Source organism: Podarcis erhardii (genome assembly GCF_964252035.2).
Source record: "Podarcis erhardii genome assembly, chromosome: 8".
In the NCBI taxonomy this organism is placed as follows: Eukaryota; Metazoa; Chordata; class Lepidosauria; order Squamata; family Lacertidae; genus Podarcis; species Podarcis erhardii.
Window position 1 is genome coordinate 56,377,121 of NC_138499.1, and position 23,594 is coordinate 56,400,714.

The 23,594-nt window shown below is 40.0% G+C and overlaps 1 protein-coding gene across 5 annotated transcripts in view; it reads left to right on the forward strand.

Annotated features, from left to right (window-relative positions):
* Positions 1-15,639, forward strand: part of TSHZ1 (teashirt zinc finger homeobox 1) — an 81,140-nt gene extending 65,501 nt beyond the window's left edge. For all 5 annotated transcript variants that reach the window (XM_081875073.1, XM_081875074.1, XM_081875075.1 and 2 more), the window contains exon 2: positions 11,065-15,639. In XM_081875073.1, the coding sequence (XP_081731199.1) occupies positions 11,065-14,288 (3,224 nt within the window). In that variant the 3' untranslated portion in view covers positions 14,289-15,639. The remainder of the gene's footprint in view (positions 1-11,064) is intronic.
* Positions 15,640-23,594: the final 7,955 nt, after the last annotated feature.

Sequence of the window (23,594 nt, forward strand, 5' to 3'; positions counted from 1 at the left end):
CTGCAAACTCTTAGAACACTTGATCAAACATATATATTTCTGAAAGACTTTGCTTCCAAATGAAAGCAGCTTGAGAAAAGATGGAAACAGAAAGGAAGTTAAATGTTGATGGTGGAAGTTAATGAATCAGGTAAAAGAGAGGACATGGTGTTAAAGAGCATGCTCTTAACAACTTTTCTTCTTCTCCACATAAAGAATGTATGGCAGTCAGTTGTGATTCTGACATCTGTTCTACCATGTAATAGTAATTTGTATAAGTAATGGAAACAGGTTAAATATTTCCATCCTAATGTTGCCAGCAGGGATAAAAACAAACATTTCAATGAAATATTCTTGACAGAGGAGGGTATCGGATGGGCAGATTCAACTGCATTTCTCTTTGACAATTCAAATACATAAGGAAAATGGTTGTAGATGGATTGCCTAGGAGAGAAGGGGAAGGAAGAGGAAGAGATGGGAAGCTTTCAGCTGCATTTTGCTTTAAGGGCTAGCATTCAGCCCAGTATGCAGAAGAACTACTGATAGTCTTGAAGACCCTTCAGGTCTCTTACAGAGCTTTACATTGAAACAGAAACAACACATGCATTTTGCCTCCTTTTCTTACTTCTGTAAAAGCGGTGATTCTTTTATTTTATTTTTAACTGCCTCTTACACTTGTGATCACCTTTTTGTTCTTCAGTAATTTTATATGCATGTGTGAAAGAGATTCAGGAAACAGAGGTAGGGGGGAGTATATTAGTACAGAGATTGAGTCAGGTTATTTTACAGTTCTGATTATCTTCTGATAGAAAAGTGGGGTACAAATGTCAGAAACAAATCATAAATATATAATATATGCATGTAAACATAATGCAACATACTCATATTTCTTATAATCATGCTCAATTTTTGTGTACACTAAATATTTAACAGTTACCATTTTATTTACTTTCTGCTTCATACTTTTCGTTGTTGGGAATTTCTAACTGGATATTATTCCAGAAACTGCTTTGAAATATTCTTTTCCTGAATCCACAAAATTTATCAGTTCATAGTTTGAGGCAGACCATGAAGCACAAAGCACTTGAAGTTGAAAAAAATTGGGCTTAAGCCAGTTTATTAACCTCAAGGTCACTGTAGTTGAGTTAACTAAAATGCAAATCTGCTTTAAAGTTTGTTTTAGATTCTGCATGAATGGGTTTTCCTGTTTTACAAAAATATATAGATATGCATAAGCATGCTGATACGTATTATTATTTAAGCATGTTCTTAACTTGCTTGGCATGTGTAGAGTAAGAAAAGGATCAGTTACAACTGAAGGATTTTACACATTTCCTATATGTAGAAAGACTCTACCAAGGCATATTAAAATGAATGAGACTAGAGGGACATGCAGGGCACATGACATATTGTGTCTGTTTTCAGTTTCCAACCAGAATTAAGGGAACTATCCTATGCACAAGAAGCTGGCTTAAAGCATGCTAATGTAAAGTTATACCAGATTCAAACCCTGTTTAGCTGCAGGACTGCTCCTGTGCCCAAGTCTGGCAGAGGGAAAGTGAGCCTTTAGAATAGTGTTCTATACTGGCTTGCCAGGTAATGTGACTGAGCTGAAGGGGCTTAAACCCTAACCTCTGTGGTCTCCCTCCCACTATGCCCTGCCCCAGTGCTCTAGCTTTCACTGAGCTGGTTGTGCTGGGATGAGAAGCTACACTGGAGTACCTTCAGCAGAGCTAAGGTTGGAGACTTAATGCCGGCCGAGCCAGAGATCCTAAGTTGCACATCCCAGCAGACCCTGCCATAGGATTGCACCCTAAATTTCTTATTTGAATATGTTACATTGAAAACTACAGTGCTTAGCTTGTTTGTGACCAGGGTTGCTATGATTATGAAACAGAAGTACACACAAACAAACATATGCGCAATTACAATATTGAAATTAAGTTTTAAACATTTTGCCCTCAATAAATAATTATTTGGCACCACTGAAATTGCATGAAGTTTAATTGAGTAATAATTAAAAAGTGTGTGGAATCAATTTCTTGTTGAACTCAATGGCACTAATTCTTACAGATTTTAGCGGTTGTGGCTGCTATAATGGTAATCTTTTGCCCCCTTTAAAATAACGATTGTGGGGAATGTGTGTTTTGTATAGCAGAATAGAATAAATGTATGCAGAAAATAATAGACCAATTTAAACGGAACTGTGACTAAGAAACAGTATCACTGTATTCAATAAATAATATTATACAATTGCCCACCCCCACAATGCATTATCCTTATCCTATCCAATTTGCTTTTGGCTTTTCAGACATGGTCTGGGTTATTTACAGTGTACACCTTCTCACTGAAGCAAACACAATGTGCTATACCACTAACACATACAATATATAGCACCTTGTGTCGACTTACATTAGAATACACAAATTTTAATGCTGTACAAAGATGACAGCATATCTATGGGGAGACATTGGCATCCAGAAGGCATATCATATGGGCACAGATTTTTAACAAGATGTAATAATAGAAAACAGGAAAACAGATACTCTCGGTCTTCCTATAGCTGTAATTTGTAGGATTTCCCTCCTGCAAAATTACAGAGAGAGACAGAAAAAGAGACAAGAGAGTCTTGCTTGCATTGTACACTGTAATATAGGTTGTTGCGAGTATATTTTTAGGCATCTAGAAAGCAGAATAGAGTGCTTGGTTTAAATATTTCTCTGTTATAACAGGCCACAAATGTAACCCTGCATCACACTTTTAAAATACCTGTGCTGACACAGGAGCCAAAGGAAGAAATTCAGTGGGAAATGTTTTATCACAGCATTAAATAATTAGCTGACCTCCCTGACAGTTTCATATAGTAGCAATTAAATGCAAGCCTTTCTCTTTTCTTGATGTAGAATATTGCAGCATTTGACTGCAAACAATTGCAGGACAAAATTTCAAAGCTTTTAATTTGAATAAACACCTTTTTAAAAACATCACTGTCTATTTCCCGGTGTATTCTCTGTTAGTAGCAACTTTATAGGCGTAAAAAAAAAGGGGGGGAAAAGACATTGACCTTGTGAAATAGTGTATATTATTTGTGTTAACATTTTCACTATAAATATTATTTCTGAATCCTAAGTATTTATCCTACAACAACAGGAATATTTCAATGAAATGTCCCCCCCAAGGCAATTCTATAATTTAAACCATGATGAATTATAATATTAACAAATGCACATCTGTGTATGTGTATAGTGTAGCATAGCTGTGTAAATTCAGTTGACATAAGGAATATTTTTAAAACGTTGAAAATCAGCGCAGTAAGTGTGTTCTGAATTGCTTTGTGCTCCCCTGTATGGCACTCTCGTAAGCATCGAAGCAAGCTAATTTTGTCCAATAACAGTAGACAATATAAAAACGGTTTGTAATTATTATTATTTTTGTGTGATATAAGCAGCAGTTTATAATAAGCTTTTATAGAACAAGCAAAGTAACATGAATAAAAATATATAATGTTCTCTCATTTTATAGGCACCACAAACCAAAGTAAGTAAAAAGCAGAATTTCAAGCTCAGTGCTTGTCTTTCCCACCTGTGGGTGAACAGCAAACTTTTTATGGAGATTTCTTTTCCCCTTCGTTTGTGGCTAGGTCACATTGTATAAATAAGAGAAGAAAATCTTTACACCCAGCAAAAATGCATGACTCGCAACCAATAGTACAGTTCACAACCACAAATAATGAGTAAGCAAAAATATATGTGTTACGGAGTAATTATTAACTAGATATGTACAGCCTGTCATTATTAACTAGATATGTACAGCCTGTGTGGAGGCAGTGTTTGGTGTTGATTCCAAGAAGGGTTATAGGATATGTAAATACCTATAGACAAAACAATGACCAGCATATAAATTATGTGAATTTTTTTTCAGAGACTTCTAGTGAGCTGTAGATTGTGCTTTAACTTTGCAATATGTATTATTGAAATATCACAAGATTATATTATTGTGTAGCAGTTTGTAATGCAAATGGTGCAATTCTATGCATGTTTACTGTCTTCAGTGTGTGTATTTAGGTTTGCAGCCATATTTATTTTAGGTAGCAGTTGCATCTTCTCTGTTATTTAAATCCAGTAACAAGGTCTTGATACAGTATGCTTAGCTGTTTATGTTGTTGCAAAGTTAGAAATTAATGCATTTCCCCGTAATGTGTGAAATTTAGAACATTTTAAAAATCACAAGCAATTTTTGCAGCACAAATGTTAAAAACAATGCATTTCTAAATCCTTTAAAAATAAAATTCAGCATTACTATGCTAGTCCACGGAAAAGCACACATGGGCTGATGCAAAGCCTCATATGCACAAAACCTCTGTGTGTATATATTTACTTTAATGGAGAGGGCAGCCTTGAGGATAAGGGAACCTTGTGTGCATCATACCTCCTAAATAGCTCACTTAGGGTGACTGTGATCCTGATTCCATGTTCTTCTGTGCAGACGTTGTAGTACACAGGGTGTAAGAGGACAGAGTGTAAATATACCTTATGTCTCTTTGCAAAAGCACTGGCAGATGGACCTCTGCGTTAAAGCAGCATCAGTTTGTACAATGATATTTTAGGGATAAGAAGGTGTTTCTTCTGTTGGACTGATTTTGGTGCAACCTTTAAATGGCTAGTAACTGTAGCAAGCTGATTTCCCATTGTGTTCCGAAGCAAACGTGGTGTGCCACTGCTGGAATGAAATGCCATGATGGCTTTTACCGTAAGTCTCAACAACTATGAAAGGGGATAAAGCAGAGCAAGGTAAATGGCAGGATAAACTTACTCATGTGTCTACCTTTAAGTAAAATATTGTAATACTGAATTTATGGGCTTTTATCCATAGGTGTGTGTGTGTGAGACAGAGAGAATCTTTGTGTACACACCCACACCCACACACCATTAAGAGTAACAAATGGCAATATCAATCTAAGCTTATATCCCACCTAGAAAGATAACCCCTGGCTTTTTCTTGCACTTTCCTGCAGAAAAGACTTGGACTAAGTTTTGTTTATTTTCCTGGATCTCCTTAGCCCTGATAAGATTCAGTATTATTCTCTTCAAACGTCTTTTCCAGTTATTAGCAGTGGTTTACTAGAAACCACATTCTTTTAAAATGGTCCCTTTTAGTAAAATAAAATGAGGTCTGGTGGGAGGAGAGGGAGGTCTAATGGATCTTAGTAACAGAGAAAAGTACTGGACTGTGCTGGTAGGTGAAAGGGAATAAGCAGGCCTCCTTTTTTTGGCACACAGATTTTCGAAATGTTGAATGCTGTTGAATTATGAGACCTAGGGGAATATCTTGCATCTTAGCATATGTTTCTAAGATTTTTTTTAAAAAAAAGAAGATTCCTTATGGGGGAAAACCCAATGCTTTTAAAAATAAGAAATCCGCAAAGTAAGCAATTAGAATTATCTCGTGGGGAAAAGCCCACCCAGCATTAGTCAGGAATTTTTTTCCACCCCGTTCACTATATCCTGTTTTGCTGCTTTCTCTTTTCCTGAATTGCTCCTGATCATCCCAATTTAGCTAAGGACGATCTGCTTATGGAAAAGAAAGCTTCCCATGTGGTTCTTTAGCTGGATGGGAACTGTGTGGGCAAATAGGTGCTACATACTTGAGACCCATTTCTCATCCAGCAGCTGGGGCCGTGCACTGAAGATTAGAATTAGAATTGGGGGAGCAAGAGACGCTATTCAATTGCTTCTACGCCCCTTTTCCTCAGGATGTTGAAAGAGCTGTAAATGTGGAGCTCCAGGTGCTCCTTGGGTTCTCGGTTGGATCAGAGCCACTGCATGCACAACATGCCTAATACATAAATATATTTTGTGTGCAAACATTCATTTCAAATATTTTTCCATGTTCTGTGAACAATACGTATAAGAAAAACATTTCCTGTATCCTTAAGCTCATTGACACACACACACATATACACACTCACCTATTAGTACATATGACATGGTTTTTCTAGCAAAGTATGGTTTCTAGTAGAGTGGAGCTGACATGGCGTACAAATTATTTCTACTACAGTGCAAAAATCTATGTTTATCACTTAGGGTGCATGCCTGCCACTTCTGTGAATTGGGCCCTTAGAATAGATGTATTTTGATCTAATGGCCATCTGCTCATGAATATCACATTTGCTAGTTTAAAAAATAGTTTGACTCCGATAAACACGTAATTTGGTAAGATTATATCGTTTCACCAGGTGGCATCACAATAGCAAAGTTTGATGTTTACTGTAAGCCAATAATCAAGCTGGATATTCCGTTGCATGCTTTATATTTGTCAGCTTTAAGTATTCATCTCTCATTTTACTTTAGTTTTCGCTGCCAACTGCTCTTGCCAGAATTGTTGTGTGATATCTGTGTCATAGTTTAACACAGAGATGGAGAACCTGTGGCATTCCAGGTGTTGTTGGACTCCAACTCCCATCATCCCTAGGCAGCATGGCCAGTGGTCAAGGATGATGGGACTTGGAGCCCAACAACACATGGAAGGCCACAGGTTTCCCATACCTGAGATTTAGCAAAAGGCTAAAGTGCTAAAGACCATTAGTATGAGCCAAAAATCTGTAGCAAGGTGTCACCTTTGGTTTCACCAGCTCTTTATAATTTAAATGCACCTTGGGGCTTATACTTCAGGTGTAGAAAATGGTATGTAATATTCAAAGTCAACACTGCAGGATTACCCTGAGGAACTTGTCACAGTAAGTCAATAATGACGTCCCTTCAATATCTATCCCTTTTTTGTTATTTTTTAATTCGACAATGCATTTCAGTTGCTTTCAGCAACTGAAGACACACAGCATTTTATCTGTGGGAAACTGACCCACTAAGTTGACCAAGAACTAAATCCATTAAAATTTCAAGGATCTGGATACCCAGAGAAGTTGTAATATCCACCTACATCCTCTGTGCCTATGTTAAGAATATAATGTCTGATCCTTTTTTTCCCTGTTCAGCTATATTGCAGTTAAACTTACCCTGGTGAGTAGCCACACTGTTTAAACTAGCTTGGTGCTTTTCAAGGAAACTCCATTAAGAAGAATCCATGTAAAAACTGTTTGGCACTTGCACATGTTATCGTAGTAGTTTGGGCATCACAGTAAGCCATGATTTATCATGACAGGAATGATCGACAGGCTTTTGAAAGGAGGAAATTGGAAGCTTTCGCTTTTGATTAACTTCAGTCAAGCATTGCATGTGAACCCTAAACTGTGGTTGATACTAACTTTGGTTTTCCGGAAAAAAGCAGTTTCCTAACTCATTTGAAATAAACAAATTTCAAACAATGAGTCATAGCTAAAATTAATATAGCCGTAGTTTCTCAGGTTTGGGCCCTTTTGGTAAAAGACAAGTCTGGTCACAAAAAGGAAGCAAAATCTTCCAATCACCTCCTTGCAACACTGCTGGAGAAAGAGGGGAGAGAAGGGAGCATTTGAGCCCGAAGTTGGCTGTGGCCCATCGCTGTCAAGATTAACCCTTGTTTTTTATATTGTCCAAAAACAGTCATCAGCAGGCTTAAGGAGCAATCCTGTAGGAGGATCTGCTGGGATGAGTGGGTTAGGATCCAGCAGATCTCTGGCTCAGCCAGGAAGGTCCTCATGCAGCCAGATTATGCTGGCCTAACTTCCTCACCTTCATGTTAGCCAGAAATAAACCAGCATATGTCCCCCATGCCAGCTCAGGCCGGACTCGGCTGACTGAGTCAAGCCTGGCAGATCTTAAACTGGAGTAAGCCCTGGCATGGTGGGGGTGGGACTGGACGGGGTGGGGTGGGGTCACTTAGGCTGGATCCAAAACCCATTCAGGTTGGTCACATGACCTGGCAACCTGATATAAATTAAGCTGGCAAAAAGGGTAGTGTACCTCAAGACACCAGCTTCTTGTGTATAGAATTGCTCCCTTAAGTCAACTAAATCACACCGATAATTTTCCAGGTGCTCCAGCTTTTTCCTACTGAAATTTCTTTGATCTGTTAAGGTTTAAAACTTTTTCATTTCCCCCCTCCCTTTTATTCTAAATATTTTAAGTCTATAGAATAGAGCCTTCAGTAGCAAAGCACTGCCATAGGGTGCAATACTAACCCTAGATCTGCCAGAATGCGCAAGTTAGGATTCGTCACAGTGCCTTCATTCTGGCTCAACTGTAGCTAAGGCAAGATTTGTGGAACATATGCCCTGAAAAAATGAGTGTTCCGAGGGAGAGGGGCAGGACTAAGCATACACTGGATCATCCTGGTCACATAACTTGGTAATCTGGCGTAACATATGTTGGCAAAAAGGGTGCTGTAAATCAAATTCTGTTTATAAGGCATGTTTTCCCTCTGCCAGGCTTAGATTGACTCAGTTGGCAGTAGCCCACTCTTGAATGGTGTTTTGATCTAGCAGACTTCACACTGGTTCAACTATATTATATTATATTATATTATATTATATTATATTATATTATATTATATTATATTATATTATATTATATTATATTATATTATATTATATTATATTATATTGGCTCCCCATACTTGGGATTGTTCCTTTTGTATTTCTCTTTTTTGACAGCTGTTTCAACATTTTAAAAAATGAACTATTCTCTAATTTTGCACTATGAATGATGTCACTGGGTTGGTGCGGGTATGTTTAATGCTATTTATATCCGACCATGCATCATTTCAGATGCATAAATCTTAATGCTTCTTAAATTAATGTTGTGATAACAGCAACGCTAATAAAAAGAATCCCCTGTCGATTTGTACCATCGTTTACATTTCAGCCTTTCAGTAATGGGTAGAGGAAAGCAGATTTGCCCAGTGACTAATTGTTCTTACCTTACTTTCAAATCCAAGTGTATATTCTTGCTCAGTTGCCATTATTGCCAAGGTGCTCTATTGGACTATCCGTCTTGGAACTCTGATACGCAAGTTCAAATTTATCTTCAACCATAGATTGCTCTAAGGCTGCTTATACAAACTTAACAGGAAGTAACTCCTATAAAGCTCAGTGGGACTATTGGAATAAATGTGATTATTCATGCTAATGTCTCTGAGCCATCTGTAAATTAACAATAGTAGAGGTACCATTGTGTGCTTTACATGTAAGAACCCAATGTTTTGGGATGCTTCGAAGTTGGGAATCCAGGAGAGAAAGTGGCAATGAGAGATGATTGGCTGGGAAGAAGGGAAGAAAAGGTTTGTCAAGAGCAATGGGATGCTGAGACTTGCTTCACGGGTGGGAAAGGAAAGGCAGAACTGGAAGAAGATGGATCAGGTTCTAAGCCAAGTAGGAAAATTCTGGAACAAAGATCTTTGAAATGAGTGGTACTGGGACTTCTTGATCATCTGTGTGACTTGAGATCAAGGCACTGGATGTATAGGGGTATTTTCTAAAACAGAAAGGGAGATATAGAAGGAGGATAAAAGTTTCACAGGATTGTTTTTGTGAAGTAAGGTGATGACTCTTTGTGTATGAAAGATTCCCAGCTTCTGGAGCCCAAAGCTTCAGCTTTTGTGCTCAAGTTGGGGTTTAATGATTAAAATAAAACAAAGTCTAAAATCTTGTCTGGCTGAGTAAGAATGGGTGTGACACATTCTGAAGTGGTGATAGCCTGGAAGTAAACTTGCGGACGATCTTGTTTCTTCCCAGCTTAGCAAAACAAACAAAAGGTTAGAAATAAACATGCAACTGAAGACATTAGCTGCCAGCCAGGTCTTCACAGCAGAACCTTGGGGTTATGATTTGCCAATTTAATAAGCAATATCCAGGGATGGCCCAGGAGGTCAGGGTTGGAGACAACAGGTATATCAGAGGGTTGATGATTTTGTGCCAGATAAGAGCATTTCATAGAAGGTGCTACCCCTGGCCCTTGGAAATGAAAGAGGCTTCTCCTGTGTCTTCTATTTCTAAGACTGGAATGGAGACTCCCTTTCTAAACTTAGCCTTCCTCTATCAAAATTAATCAAAATTAGGGCTATTTCATAACACCACTCACAAGGTTGTTTGGAAGGAAAAAAATATAAACATTTCAAATCATTGTTCGCATTAATGGACTAATATAAGTAACAGTAAAGGGACGCGGGTGGCGCTGTGGGTAAAACCTCAATGCCTAGGACTTGCCGATCGTATGGTCGGCTGTTCGAATCCCCGCGGTGGGGTGAGCTCCTGTCTTTCGGTCCCAGCTGCTGCCCACCTAGCAGTTCGAAAGCACCCCTAAGTGCAAGTAGATAAATAGGTACCGCTTTATAGTGGGAAGGTAAACAGTGTTTCCGTGTGCTGCGCTGGTGCTGGCTCGCCAGAGCAGCTTCGTCACGCTGGCCACGTAACCCGGAAGTGTCTCCGGACAGCGCTGGCCCCCGGCCTCTTAAGTGAGATGGGCGCACAACCCTAGAGTCGGACACGACTGGCCCGTACGGGCAGGGGTACCTTTACCTTTTTTATAAGTAACAGTAGTACATGCTTCTTAATAATAATTCATAATTGATGATAAATTTGCTTTACATCTGCCCTTCTTCATTACCATATAACTTTATAAATGCTTCTTTGCTCATGTTGAGTGCTTCAAGTAGTATGTAGTGTCGAGTGCTGGACTTGGATGATGGAGATTTGAGTTTAAATTCCTACTTACCTTTGAAACTCACCAGATGACCTTAGTTGTTGTACAAATAAAATGAGACTTAGAAATGTAATAAATGAATAAATAAAAAAATAAACACAACCTTTTACCTAATTTATTCCAGAAAATCCCAATTAGTTGCAGTAGCAAAATAAGTGTTGCAATTCAGAAAAAGTGGCTGAAGAATGAATTCTTAGCTTTATTCATACCAGGTTATTCTGTTAGTTAAACATAAATCCTGCTGAAATGTCATGGTATATTTTTAATTGCAACTGAAAATGCCGAATGCCATGCTTAAATTGACAGGATGTGTATCTTCATAAAGCTGAGAAATAGGGATATGTGATCTAAAATGTAAGCCTCAGTCTCACTGTAGTATAAACAGTGGTGGGAATGAAATGAAATGTGTACATTCTGTAATGAATTTTTATTTTCTTATGTATTTTTCTAGCTTATGTTCCTGAGGAAGAACTGAAAGCAGCAGAGATTGATGAAGACAGCGTGGAGGATGACGGACTACCTCTGGACATCCAGGAAACTGACTACATGTGCAATGATGAAACGGAGATCAAAGAGGCTCAAAGTTACCAGAACTCTCCAGTCAGCACAGCAACGAATCAGGACGCAGGTTATGGGTCGCCATTCAGCGAAAACAGTGACCAGCTGGCTCATTTCAAAAGCACTTCCTCCAAAGAAGAGAGAGAAGATCACCAATGCTTGGACAATGCTTCCTATCCACAGGACAGCTTGGCACAAATAAAAGCTGTCTATGCAAATTTACTATCGGAGTCTTGCTGGTCTAGTTTAGCTTTGGATTTAAAAAAATCAAAGAGTAATGAAAACAGCCAGAAGGAAAATACCACTAATAGCAACTCTACTATCACTACCCCAAGTACCAATACTAGTACTAGTACCAGTACCAGTACCAGTACCAACACTAGTATCACTACAAGTATCAGTAGTACTAGTAACAGTAACAATAACAGTGGTGGCTCAGGTTATGACTGGCATCAAGCGGCATTAGCCAAAACTCTGCAGCAGACCTCATATGGACTTCTCCCAGAACCTAGTCTATTCAGCACAGTGCAGCTTTACCGGCAAAACAATAAACTGTATGGTTCTGTGTTCACTGGTGCCAGTAAGTTCCGGTGCAAAGACTGCAGTGCAGCATATGACACACTAGTGGAGCTAACAGTGCACATGAATGAAACTGGACATTATCGGGATGACAACCGAGATAAAGAAGCTGAAAAGACCAAACGGTGGTCAAAGCCCAGAAAGCGATCACTTATGGAAATGGAAGGCAAAGAGGACGCCCAGAAAGTGCTCAAGTGCATGTATTGCGGCCATTCGTTTGAATCTTTGCAAGACTTGAGTGTCCACATGATCAAAACAAAGCATTACCAGAAAGTGCCTCTGAAGGAACCAGTACCAGCCATCACCAAACTGGTGCCTTCTACCAAAAAGCGAGCACTTCAAGACTTAGCTTCCCCTTGCTCACCTGAGCCGACGGCCATCACTTCGGAGAGCACACTTAGCGAGGCAGGGAAGGACCAGAAAAGTGCCAACCCCTACGTGACTCCAAACAACCGCTATGGCTATCAAAATGGTGCTAGCTACACTTGGCAGTTTGAGGCCCGCAAAGCCCAGATCCTAAAATGCATGGAGTGTGGCAGTTCTCACGACACTTTGCAGCAGCTGACGGCTCACATGATGGTCACAGGACATTTTTTGAAAGTGACTAATTCTGCTTCCAAAAAGGGGAAACAGCTAGTATTGGATCCTGTGGTAGAAGAAAAGATCCAGTCCATACCTTTGCCTCCCACCACACACACGAGATTACCAGCTGCAAATATTAAAAAGCAGCCCGATTCTCCGGCCGAATCTACAACTTCTGAGGAGAAGAAGGACATGGAAAAGGAAAAGGTGATCGTTAGTGAAACAGACAAAAAGATTAAAGAAGAGAATGAGGACTCTGCGGAAAAATTTGAGCCAACGGCTGTGTATCAGTACCTCAGAGAGGAAGATCTAGATGAAAGCCCTAAAGGTGGGATAGATATATTAAAATCCCTGGAAAATACAGTGACAACAGCTATAAGCAAGGCTCAGAATGGCGCACCTTCGTGGGGAGGCTATCCAAGCATTCATGCAGCTTACCAGCTTCCGGGGAGTGTTAAGCCCATTCAGCCAGCTGTGCAGAGTGTTCAGATGCAGCCATCGTACGCCAGCAGCGTAAAATCCTTGTCTTCAGAACACAGTGCACTGATCCATTCGCCAGGGAACCTGACGCCACCACCTCACAAAAGCAATGTCTCTGCAATGGAGGAGCTAGTGGAGAAGGTCACGGGCAAAATCAATATAAAAAAAGAAGAAAAGCCTGCAGAGAAAGAGAAATGTTCTCCAGTCAAGCCATTGTCACCTGCTGCTAAGGAGAACAAAGACTTTCCAAAATCAGAGGAAACCAAGCAGCAGCAGCAGCAGCAGCAGCAGCAGCAGCAGCAGCAGCAGCAGCAAAAAAAGGGCCCTGAAACAGAAGTGCAGAAGGTCAAGAAGGACAGTCCAGCAGATCCTCATGCACTTAACGGTACCGAGACACCTAAAGCAAAAGTCACAAACGGCTGTAATAACTTGGGCATCATCACAGACCATTCAGCTGAGCCATCATTCATCAATCCACTGAGTGCTTTACAATCCATCATGAATACCCATTTAGGCAAAGTTTCCAACCCTGTAAGTCCTTCTTTGGACCCTTTGGCCATGTTATATAAAATTAGCAACAGTATGCTGGACAAACCCATTTACTCGACGACTCCGGCCAAGCAAGCTGATGCTATCGACCGGTATTATTACGAGAACAGCGATCAGCCTATTGATTTAACAAAGTCCAAAAACAAGCCCCTGGTTTCCAGCGTGACTGATTCGGTCTCATCTCCTCTGAGGGAAAGTGCCCTGATGGATATTTCCGACATGGTAAAGAACCTCACAGGGCGCTTGACCCCCAAGTCTTCGACACCGTCTTCCGTGTCAGAGAAATCTGACGCGGATGGGAGTAGCTTTGAGGAGACGCTGGACGAACTGTCACCAGTACACAAGAGGAAAGGTAGGCAGTCCAACTGGAACCCTCAGCATCTTCTAATCCTTCAAGCCCAGTTTGCTTCTAGCTTGAGGGAGACTCCTGAAGGCAAGTACATTATGTCGGACCTAGGCCCACAGGAGCGGGTACATATCTCTAAGTTTACTGGTCTTTCCATGACCACAATTAGCCACTGGCTGGCCAATGTGAAGTATCAATTAAGGAGGACAGGTGGAACTAAGTTTTTAAAGAATTTGGACACAGGTCACCCTGTTTTCTTTTGCAATGATTGTGCCTCTCAGTTCAGAACTGCTTCTACGTACATAAGTCACTTGGAGACACATTTAGGGTTCAGTTTGAAGGACCTGTCCAAATTGCCACTAAATCAGATTCAAGAACAGCAGAATGTTTCAAAAGTCCTCACAAATAAGACTTTAGGCTCACTTGGAATTGCTGAGGAGGACTCAGGCTCCACATTCCAGTGTAAGCTCTGTAACCGAACTTTTGCAAGCAAGCATGCAGTGAAACTGCACCTTAGTAAAACACATGGCAAGTCCCCCGAGGACCATCTGATCTATGTAACTGAGTTAGAAAAACATTAGCGTCCAGGTAAGCAGCCAGGTATGCAAGTGACCACAGGAACATTGCACTAAACTTCTTCATAGTACTGCACTAGGCCTGATCTGAGCCTCTGAAATCAGTCTTACTTTTGTTGCTGAACTGCCTATCTGGACCTTGGTTTTTCTTACATACATTTTGTAGTTATATTTATATGCTCTTTGTCTGATCTGTGCATGTTTTTTTTAAACCTTCCTTTTCTTTTTCTGTGAGTCAAAGTCTGACCTTTATTTTCAACATCTGTCCTTGATGTTAAGCTATCTTTTGTAGAATATAGTGGGAGACACTATTGAGAGACGTTAATTTAGCCGTAAAGAAAGACACAAAGAACAATAACAAAAAGACATCCTAAAATTACAAAGTTGCCATGACAATAAAGGTCACAGAACCCCGTAGTGTCAGTTTTTTTAACCCTCTGAGGACTGTAATAGCATTGTTGTGCCTTTCCCAAAAGAAGATTTTGTGTTTTAATTTTAAAAAAGGCATTTCATATTAACAAAACTGTGTTAAAATGTCAAAAAAGCCCTTTTGAAAATTGCAGTCTGATTTGCAGAGAAAAGATGCATGCAGTTCTTTGACGATGATGAAAAGCTATGAAGTGCTCAAGGGGTTAGAAAACCACAGTCGTGTTTAAGAAAATAAAAATAATAAACCAAGTTGCCACTATGCCCAAATCCTCTGGATGCTGAAAATTGCCACTTGGCTGGCAAAAAAAGTATGCAAGTTATTTAAAAAAAATGTACAAATGCTTTTTCCCCCTTTTCTTTTTTTCCTGTAAGATACTGCAGTTTATAGTTATTTACAAATGTAAGCTTTGGTACAAGCTGACCTTTCTATAGTGTGCTGCATTGGTACATTTAAAACAAAACAGAAAAAAGTGGGGCAAGTGTTGGATTCAGTTCCTTGTAAATTGCCAGCATCAGCTTAGGAAAAAAAGAAGTACATGTTACATATCGTACCATTTTAAACTGTTCAACTTCCTTTGTACCTTCTGGCTGTATGCTTTTCTCTTTTAACTTTTTATATTGTCATTTTATATTCAATTTCTGTGTATATAATGTAAAACCACACTTTTTTTGAATAAAATTTAGTTCCTGCAGCTTGAGTTAAATAGAGAAATTTTACTGGCACCTGCATCTTCCCAGATGCATGTACTCAAAGGAACTATCTGACAAAATAAATAAATAAATAAAAATAAAGCAAGCAATGCACTATGAATTATACATTTTGATGTTTTATCATTAATATTGTACAGTACATTTTTTTTTTGGTTCACACAATTAAATCCACTGTTTTCTCAAGTGTAAAATAAACCCACATGCAGTTCTTGATTTATGTATATTGTGATGTCGTCATTACTTTGCCTTTGAGGTCTTCATTTCAGCAGCGAAGAGGTTTCAACCTGAAGTATGTTTGGAGTCATTTGTGTATTCTAATATGCTGCGTTCTGTTGCCTATGTATTAGTGTTACCTCAGAATGTTATTGCAATGGTTTACAGATGCAAACTTGTGACTTTACCGGTTAGGAATGAGTGGTGTGTTCATCCCTGAAATGTAAGACCTTTTTAAACATTGCCCTGCCGCAAGCTGTATATAAACTCATAATTGGTACCCAGCTGTCTGTTGTTAGGAGGACCCACAGGTGGTTTGAGAAGCCAAAGCAGGCAGATCGTATTAAAACTGTTGCCACCATGTTGGACTCCAGCTTAGGCTGACCAAACCAAACAGCCACTAGGACACTTTCTCCTCATGAGATGCTCATTTTATCATTATGCTTTCGTACTGCAATGTGGCTGGGGAAGTGAATGAGCCATTTCTTAATAAGATACACATTTCTGGCCAATCACATTCTCATGCCTTTTTACTAAAGTGCAAATCAAATGTGAAAGTGGGATCCCATCGGGATTCAGAGATGGGCCTTTGTTCTGGACCAAGTCTGGACCAGTTGAAGACCACTGCCATAGAGTGGCAGTGAAATTAGGGATCGTGCCAATGTCAAACCCTAAGAATATGAAAGGAATGTGAAAGGAGTAAATGTATTGGGCTATAAGAATATGAAAAAGTGACTCACCTTCATTGCAGGTTTTTAAGCAGAGGTTGGATGGCCATCTGCCAGGGATTCTTTAGCTGTGATTCTTGCATTGTCTGTCAGAGATGCATTCACCGGCTCTGAAGTCCAAACGTTGAGCACAGATTGTAATACCTGGGAAGGGTCAGGATGCATGGAGCAAATGGTGGAGCTCAAAACTCCAGGAAGCTTGTCCACATCCTCAGGCTATATAAATGGAACCGTGTCTAATAAATCATGACAACATGGTGTCCTGGCTACATCCATCTCTTGATTCTGCCCAAACCACATCATCCAAGTTGGTATGAATACAAGTGTTTTTTCTCTGCAAAATTGATCTAAATTGGTCACAGCAACCTTTTGAGTCCTCTGACCTCTTATCACATGTTCTCCCAAGCCTTGCTACCCAGAAAAGCTCAACTGGCCGACATTGTGTAGAAGCAATTGTGGAAAAGTAAGATTTCTTTGCTACCATCTCCGCTGCAGAGTAAGTCCTAAATCTGTTTCTCACCCATGTCCGTGAAAAGGTTTAACTTTGTCAGATAAAGATCTGCTCATGACAATGGAGAATGTCATTGGCTCCCCCAGTCACAGATCAATATAGTCCTAAACCAGAACATGAAATAAGATCTAAAGTGTGTCCTCTCGCATGTGTTGGACTGTATGTCATTTGACACATATCCATGGTTGTTATAGCAGCCATAAAATCCCAAGCCAACCCATTTATGTTACAGGCTCCCAAAGACCATAAGTTTTGGGGTCCTCTACTGCCAGCCCAGACAGGCAGAATGTTAGGCAGCGGTATAGATAATGCAATAACAGAAACTCAATCCTGTCTTGAGTCCCCAGGAGCAGCTATAGACCATTACAAGTGGCTGATCAGATGTCTTGCCAGGAAGATGGAATCTGTAAAGACCCATCTTTACAGATACTGCACCCATCCCCACCCCTCAAATTGCTTGGTGTTGTGTGTCTGATACCTGGTGGATACACAGGGGAGATATTTACATCTCACTCTTCATTCCATGAAGTCTTAATGCTACAAACACAGTCAGCATGCTCATCCTAGATCAGATCAAGGATTGTTAACACCTTTCCCTTACACAACATGGTGCTTGCAAGCAGCACTTTCAGACCCAGGGGAGCTGTAGTTAAGCCAGCAGATTTCCTAAGGTTGAGCAACAGTGGAGATGGCACAAAGATGTCTGACTTGCCTCCCGTCCATTTTCCACCTCTGCCTCCCACTGCCATAGCACCTTCTGTCCTTCATGGTGGTCTTTCCTGACTCCCTGTTCATTTCTCACCCTTAAACTCCATTATCTTAACATCTCTTAACACGAAAACATGCCTAATACTGCTGGTGAAAAACACCCATATTATTAACAAGCCTACAACAGAGGACAGACAGGAGCAAAATGAGAAGTAACTCCCAATCTACTTATTTCAATGATTCTTCAGTAGCTGAAAGCCCTTTAGTAGTTGAAAGCACTTACACTGTACTTCAATGCTTGTTCATGCAATGCATTTGAAAAAATGATGCATAACATTTCCTAAAGGTAAATTAACAGCAGAATTTCACTAGAGTAAAGTAGGCCACAAGCTTTGTACACTTTTCTTGCAAAGTAGGGATGCATAGCTTGGCATAGTGTAGAATTATTTAATATCTGCAAAGATTTTAAAAAAGCCCTAAACTCTGCCCCTGGTTGTTCTGGCTGTGTGTTTTGTAAGTAATTCTGTTAGATAATTTTTTTTTTCTAGAACCTATCCCGTAAGTAGGTTCCCACACAAATGTAAGATTTTGCTTGTGGATCCATTTTTGAACATTCACACAAACCATTCCGGCGCATTGTTTCTGCATATAAATTTTCAAAAGATGACTTCACACATTATCCCATGAATGCCAAATGTTTTTCTTCTGGGAGAGGCACAAAAAGTTAGTTAGAGAGCTGTGTAAGGCTTCTGAATTTACACGTGCCTCCATTTGTGCTTTGAAAACACAGGTAGCAAAGCACCCCCCAAACAGCCACTGAAAATCCTAATGCCTTTTCTATTATAGAAATCAGCAGTGGGCCCACAAGTACAGGAGCAGGTGGTTTAACCACGAACCTGTGGTCCTCTAGATATTGCTGGTCTATAACTTCCATCATCCCTGATCACTGGCCATGCTGGCTGGGGCTGGTGGGAATTTGTCTTGTTGAAAATTCCACTCCCAGGTGACTGTTTGCCTCAACTAGGAAAAGTTGCATGCATATCAGGGCAAATCTGGAGAAAGGGCAGATTTTGATAGGACAAATTTAAGCAGGAAAGGGTTAAGGTCACTTGTGTCACAATCCGAATTTAGAAGCCAAGGTTTGCCCTTGGCTTCAGATTGTGGTTAAGGAGGAAAAGGCTTGATCATAATAATATTATAATAATAATTTATTATTTATACCCCGCCCATCTGGCTGGGTTTCCCCAGCCACTCTGGGCTGCTTCCAACAAAATATTAAAATACAATAGTCCATCAAACATTAAAAGCTTCCCTAAACAGGGCTGCCTTCAGATGTCTTCTAAAAGTCTGGTAGTTGTTTTTCTCTTTGACATCTGGTGGGAGGGCGTTCCACAGGGCGGGTGTCACTACCGACAAGGCCGTCTGCCTGGTTCCCTGTAACTTGGCTTCTCGCAGCGAGGGAACCACCAGAAGGCCCTCAACGCTGGACCTCAGTCTCTGGGCAGAACGATGGAGGTGGAGACGCTCCTTCAGGTCTACTGCTATGATCATGGCTTAGATGTTGTGCTTCACTAAAAAGACTGGAGAGAAAAAGTAGCTGTGATTGCATCCCAAGCTTTGTGCTGTCCCAGGAAACCATGGTTTGGCTTACATGCAGATGGCTCTTACCTCTTGTTAGTGGCAAGAAAGAAAGAATATAATGCACAAGCCCACAAAACAGCTGGCACTTTTTCATATTCTTACAGTCCTCCGAGGCTTTGACATTAGTTCTTACTTAGAATACAAGAAGACAGACCTGTACTTTTTAAATATTGCATTTTGAAGTAAAGCTGAGTGCTATCACATCAGGTGTTTCCCTTAATCTTTATTTCTGTTCTGTTCAATGCAGATGTCACTTAGAATGTAAAAGTGAGCTGTCAGGGCCTTCAGTGCTCCATGCTATGAGTGCTGTGACAATTAATGCATGTGAAAGCCAGGCATCCACTATCCATTACATATTTTGAATGGGTATTCTGTAGGAGCACCTCTGAGAGGTTTGCTTTTCAGGTATTGCTGTCGTGACTTGGATGGATGGAGACAACCCAATTTTAAATGGATCAGCTGTCTTTTTTCTTTATAAATGGATCAGTTAGTAAATGAAAATATATGTTGCTGTAAATCAGGAATGGTGCTATTTTGGGCCTGGTTAGTGCTGAAAAAGCTTTCTCGCCAAGTATCTCCTGCTTGTTCAAAGATGTGCACCAGCAAATGTGTCTGTAGATGTTAATGAAATGCACAGTTTCTGAAACCATGGTAGACAAATATAGATACAGGTGTGACCATGTTTAGGAACAGCATGTAATTATAATGACCAGATTTTAATTGTTTGGGAAATCATCTTGCCAGAATCAAAAGATGAGCACAGATTCTTTGGACTTTTACCAATATGTAACAGAGCATTTATTTTTTTTACCCTACAGTTCTGTATATAAGATCTTTCTGGCCATTAACAACTTCCATTTGGAGTAGAACCAACGCCTTCATGGAATTGCTCACAAATAAATGGATTGTGGCCTGCAACCCATACTTAACTGCTTAATGGCAAAACTGATTTCGCTGGTGAATGCTTGCAGCCTTCTCTGAAGTCTCTCAGCCCCACTCACCTCACAGAGTGTTTGTTGTGGGGGAGGAAGGGAAAGGAGAATGTTAGCCGCTTTGAGACCCTTTAGGGTAGTGATAAAGCGGGATATCAAATGCAAACTCTTCTACTCTTCTTCTTAATATGCCTGTATATTTCTTTTGTAACTTGCAATTACAAAATTGTAATGTGTCCTAAAAAGTTGTTTAGGAATAGCTAATGTGGTGCCCTCTAGATATTGCTGGAGTACAACACTCATCATTGCCAGTCAGCAGCGTCATGGATAGTGGGACTTGTAGTCCAACAGTACCCTGAGGGTGCCATGTTGCTTACTCTGTTTGGTGTTTTATCAAAATGAATGTGTGTGTGTCTAAAAACAACAACAAGAGCAACGGAAGCCAAGATCCTTCGCTTTTAAAAAGACCATGTACATTATTTAAAGTCCTATTTTCAAGCCAGCATTCTTCAGTTTTCTCTACTGATTTCAGGTTAGCCAAGCCCGTGTTGTATCTGGAAAGCATATTCAGCTGGTGCCAGAACATGCCACAGAGGTCTTTTAAATTTCCTCCCCCACCTCCACTGGTAAATACCTGTGTTCTGTAGGGGATTGAGCTATTTAGGTATTTTGTTTCACTTCAATTACCGGGTGATTATGCATTTTAGGCCCAAGGGATTATGGAAGAAGAAACAAAACTTTTGAAGTTATTACGTAAAATAAGATTGTGCTTTGCTGCCATAGGCTTAATTCTTCTTTTTTCCGTAATAGCCTTAGAAATCGTTGTTTGTTTTGCTACAGGCCTGCAAACATGATTACGGGATATTTAGTTGTAGGTGAAGAGGTTGCCTGGGACAAATAACAGCTCTAAAGTGGACTGTGACCTAATACAAATGGCAGGAAAGTTCCCTTGGAAATGCTTGGTGTAGAGAGTGGTCTCATCGCTGGATGACCCTAGCTGTCTTTGAGGCATTTCATGGCATCGCTGATGAGTTTTGTAAGATTCTGGTATTAAAATCACTTTTTTTAAAGCAGCAAGGAAGACTGTGACTGGACAATCCTTCATCCCTGTGGTTGATCAATTGCATTAAGGCAAGCATTCTGAGAATACCACATGCTGAAGTATGGAAATGGCAAGGTAGGTGGAGTATGATTTCTCCCAAGACCTTGGTTGTATTTTGGTTTTCTTTAATTTTTATTCAGCGGCACTGCACAAAGGGCTGTGCGACAGAGTTTAGAAATTCAATATTTATCCATTGAATTGGAGATCACTACTGAGGGAATGTCTCTGCAATGTGTGCGCTATGTATGTGTGTATGTATATTTTTTACTCTGAAGCAATTTAGGAAAGGTGGGTATTTTATTAACATCGGCTGCCATAAGTAAGCGACCTACATAACCTTTCCAAGCCACTCATAAAGAAAGGAAACTGTAAGTGCCTCAGGGCCTGCATACATATTGTAAGCCTCTCTTTATTCTGTTAAAACATTCAACATTTATTGTGTCTCTCTCCTTTCAAGAGCAGCGCAAGCTACCTTTTGTCTTCAATGCATCTTTCAGTGTTTACATTTTGCCAACAACAGGAACAAGAAGGATCTTGGTTTGCCCCCTTTTGTGAGTCAAATAGCTTGAATTCTATGTAGTTATTTTGCTGCGGAGGATGGTATGCTTCAGAAGTGTTCACATGTTCCTCTGAAGGGGCCTAGTGCTTTATAAAAGTTCTAGTTCATTATATATATATAAATATTTACCCATGTGAGCTCGTGGACCCGAAAAAAGCGCTTTCATCAGGCACTGTGCCCTGAAACACACATTTTGCGGCACAGCACAAGATTGCAGACCCCCAAAAATGTTTTTTTCAGGGCAAGAGCTTGGCTCGAAATTCCTCTAGAGCAAGGTGCTCCAAATGGCCCCTGTACTCTCACGGGGGGAGGGGGGGACGGGATGTCCTGATTTTCCGGGGCAGTTGGTGCGTATGTATTATGTCTTACTTTTAAAAGATTATCATCCTGATACCCTTATACACACTGTTGACTGCAGTTATGATATTGAAACCCAATAAGCTATGATTTACAATGCAGAGGTCAGACTTGTGAACACATGCATCTTTCAGTTTTTCTTATCTGAAGTGACTCCTTCCTTTCCCAGTGTTAACCATGGTTTCATGTTTCATGTACATTACTGCAAACAACGGTTCATGTGAAAAGCAGTGACTCATCTGTGACTAAGGTACCATTTCCCATATGTGTCTGCTAAACCACTGAGGCCTTTGTTCCTGTTCATAGTGCCCTCACACCTGAGATTAGAGAAGTGGTGACCAGGAACAGCCACCCAGACTATGGAATTTTCCATGATGTGCTTGGTATCCACTCTTCATTCAGCATCAAGTTACAACTGTGATTTGATCAATCATTTGAGAACAAAGGGAGGTATATAAAGTGTTTTATGTTGCCTTTTTCTGCTGTTTTATGAGACATTTTAGTTGTTTGATTATTGTGCTTTCGTTGTTTTAATTTTTAAGGTATTTTTGTTAGATGCCATGCAAATCTGTGGTAGTATATGTATTTGAAATAAGAATTAATATTATTTGTTACATTTCTTTACTGTCCTTCACCCGAAGATCACAGGGGAGGTTCACAACATAAAAATATGAAATGAAAGCACAGATTGCATAATAAAACAAAACCAAAAGTAAAACAAACCACACAAATAAAAGTCAGTAAGTGATGTCCCGTGCAAATTTACAGGTATGATTTTGTCTGCACGAAAAGTTCCTCTTATGCTTCCCATTTCTTCTCTCTCCCCACTCACATATAGACTCAATCCACACTTGCATTATACATACACACTATTCCCTATATGAACCTTCCTGGGTTTTAAAATCTTTGGGAGAAGTCGTTCATTTGGTCCTCCCTCACAGGCATGCTTGGTAGGGACATGGGAGAGGGCCTTAGTGGTGGCCGCTCCCAGAATTTGGAGCTCCTTTCCTAGAGAAGCTCCCTCATTCTTGTCCTTCTTTTTTCAACAGGCTTTTTGGGGGGACTGACTGCAGTGCTGTTTTTATTGGAATTGTTTGTGTTTTTACATATGTACATAATTTTCTTTCTATCAGTGTTTAATTGATTTGCCCCCTCCCAAATGATATTAAACTGTGAAGAAACTTGGTCCTGACATAAACCCATAGGAAACCCCTTGTATTCCCAGTCTAAAAATTGGACAAACGCTTAGACAGCGCACATACATGCGCCCTTGCCCACATTTTCTGCTGTCATTCCTTTTCCCCGATTGTTCTGTTAAATGTAACATTCTTCTTTAAGCCCTGGTTAGACTTAGTTTGTCACTGTGAGGTTCCAATGTATAACATCTTATTTGTTGTCATGGAAGCACAGTTACAAGCTCA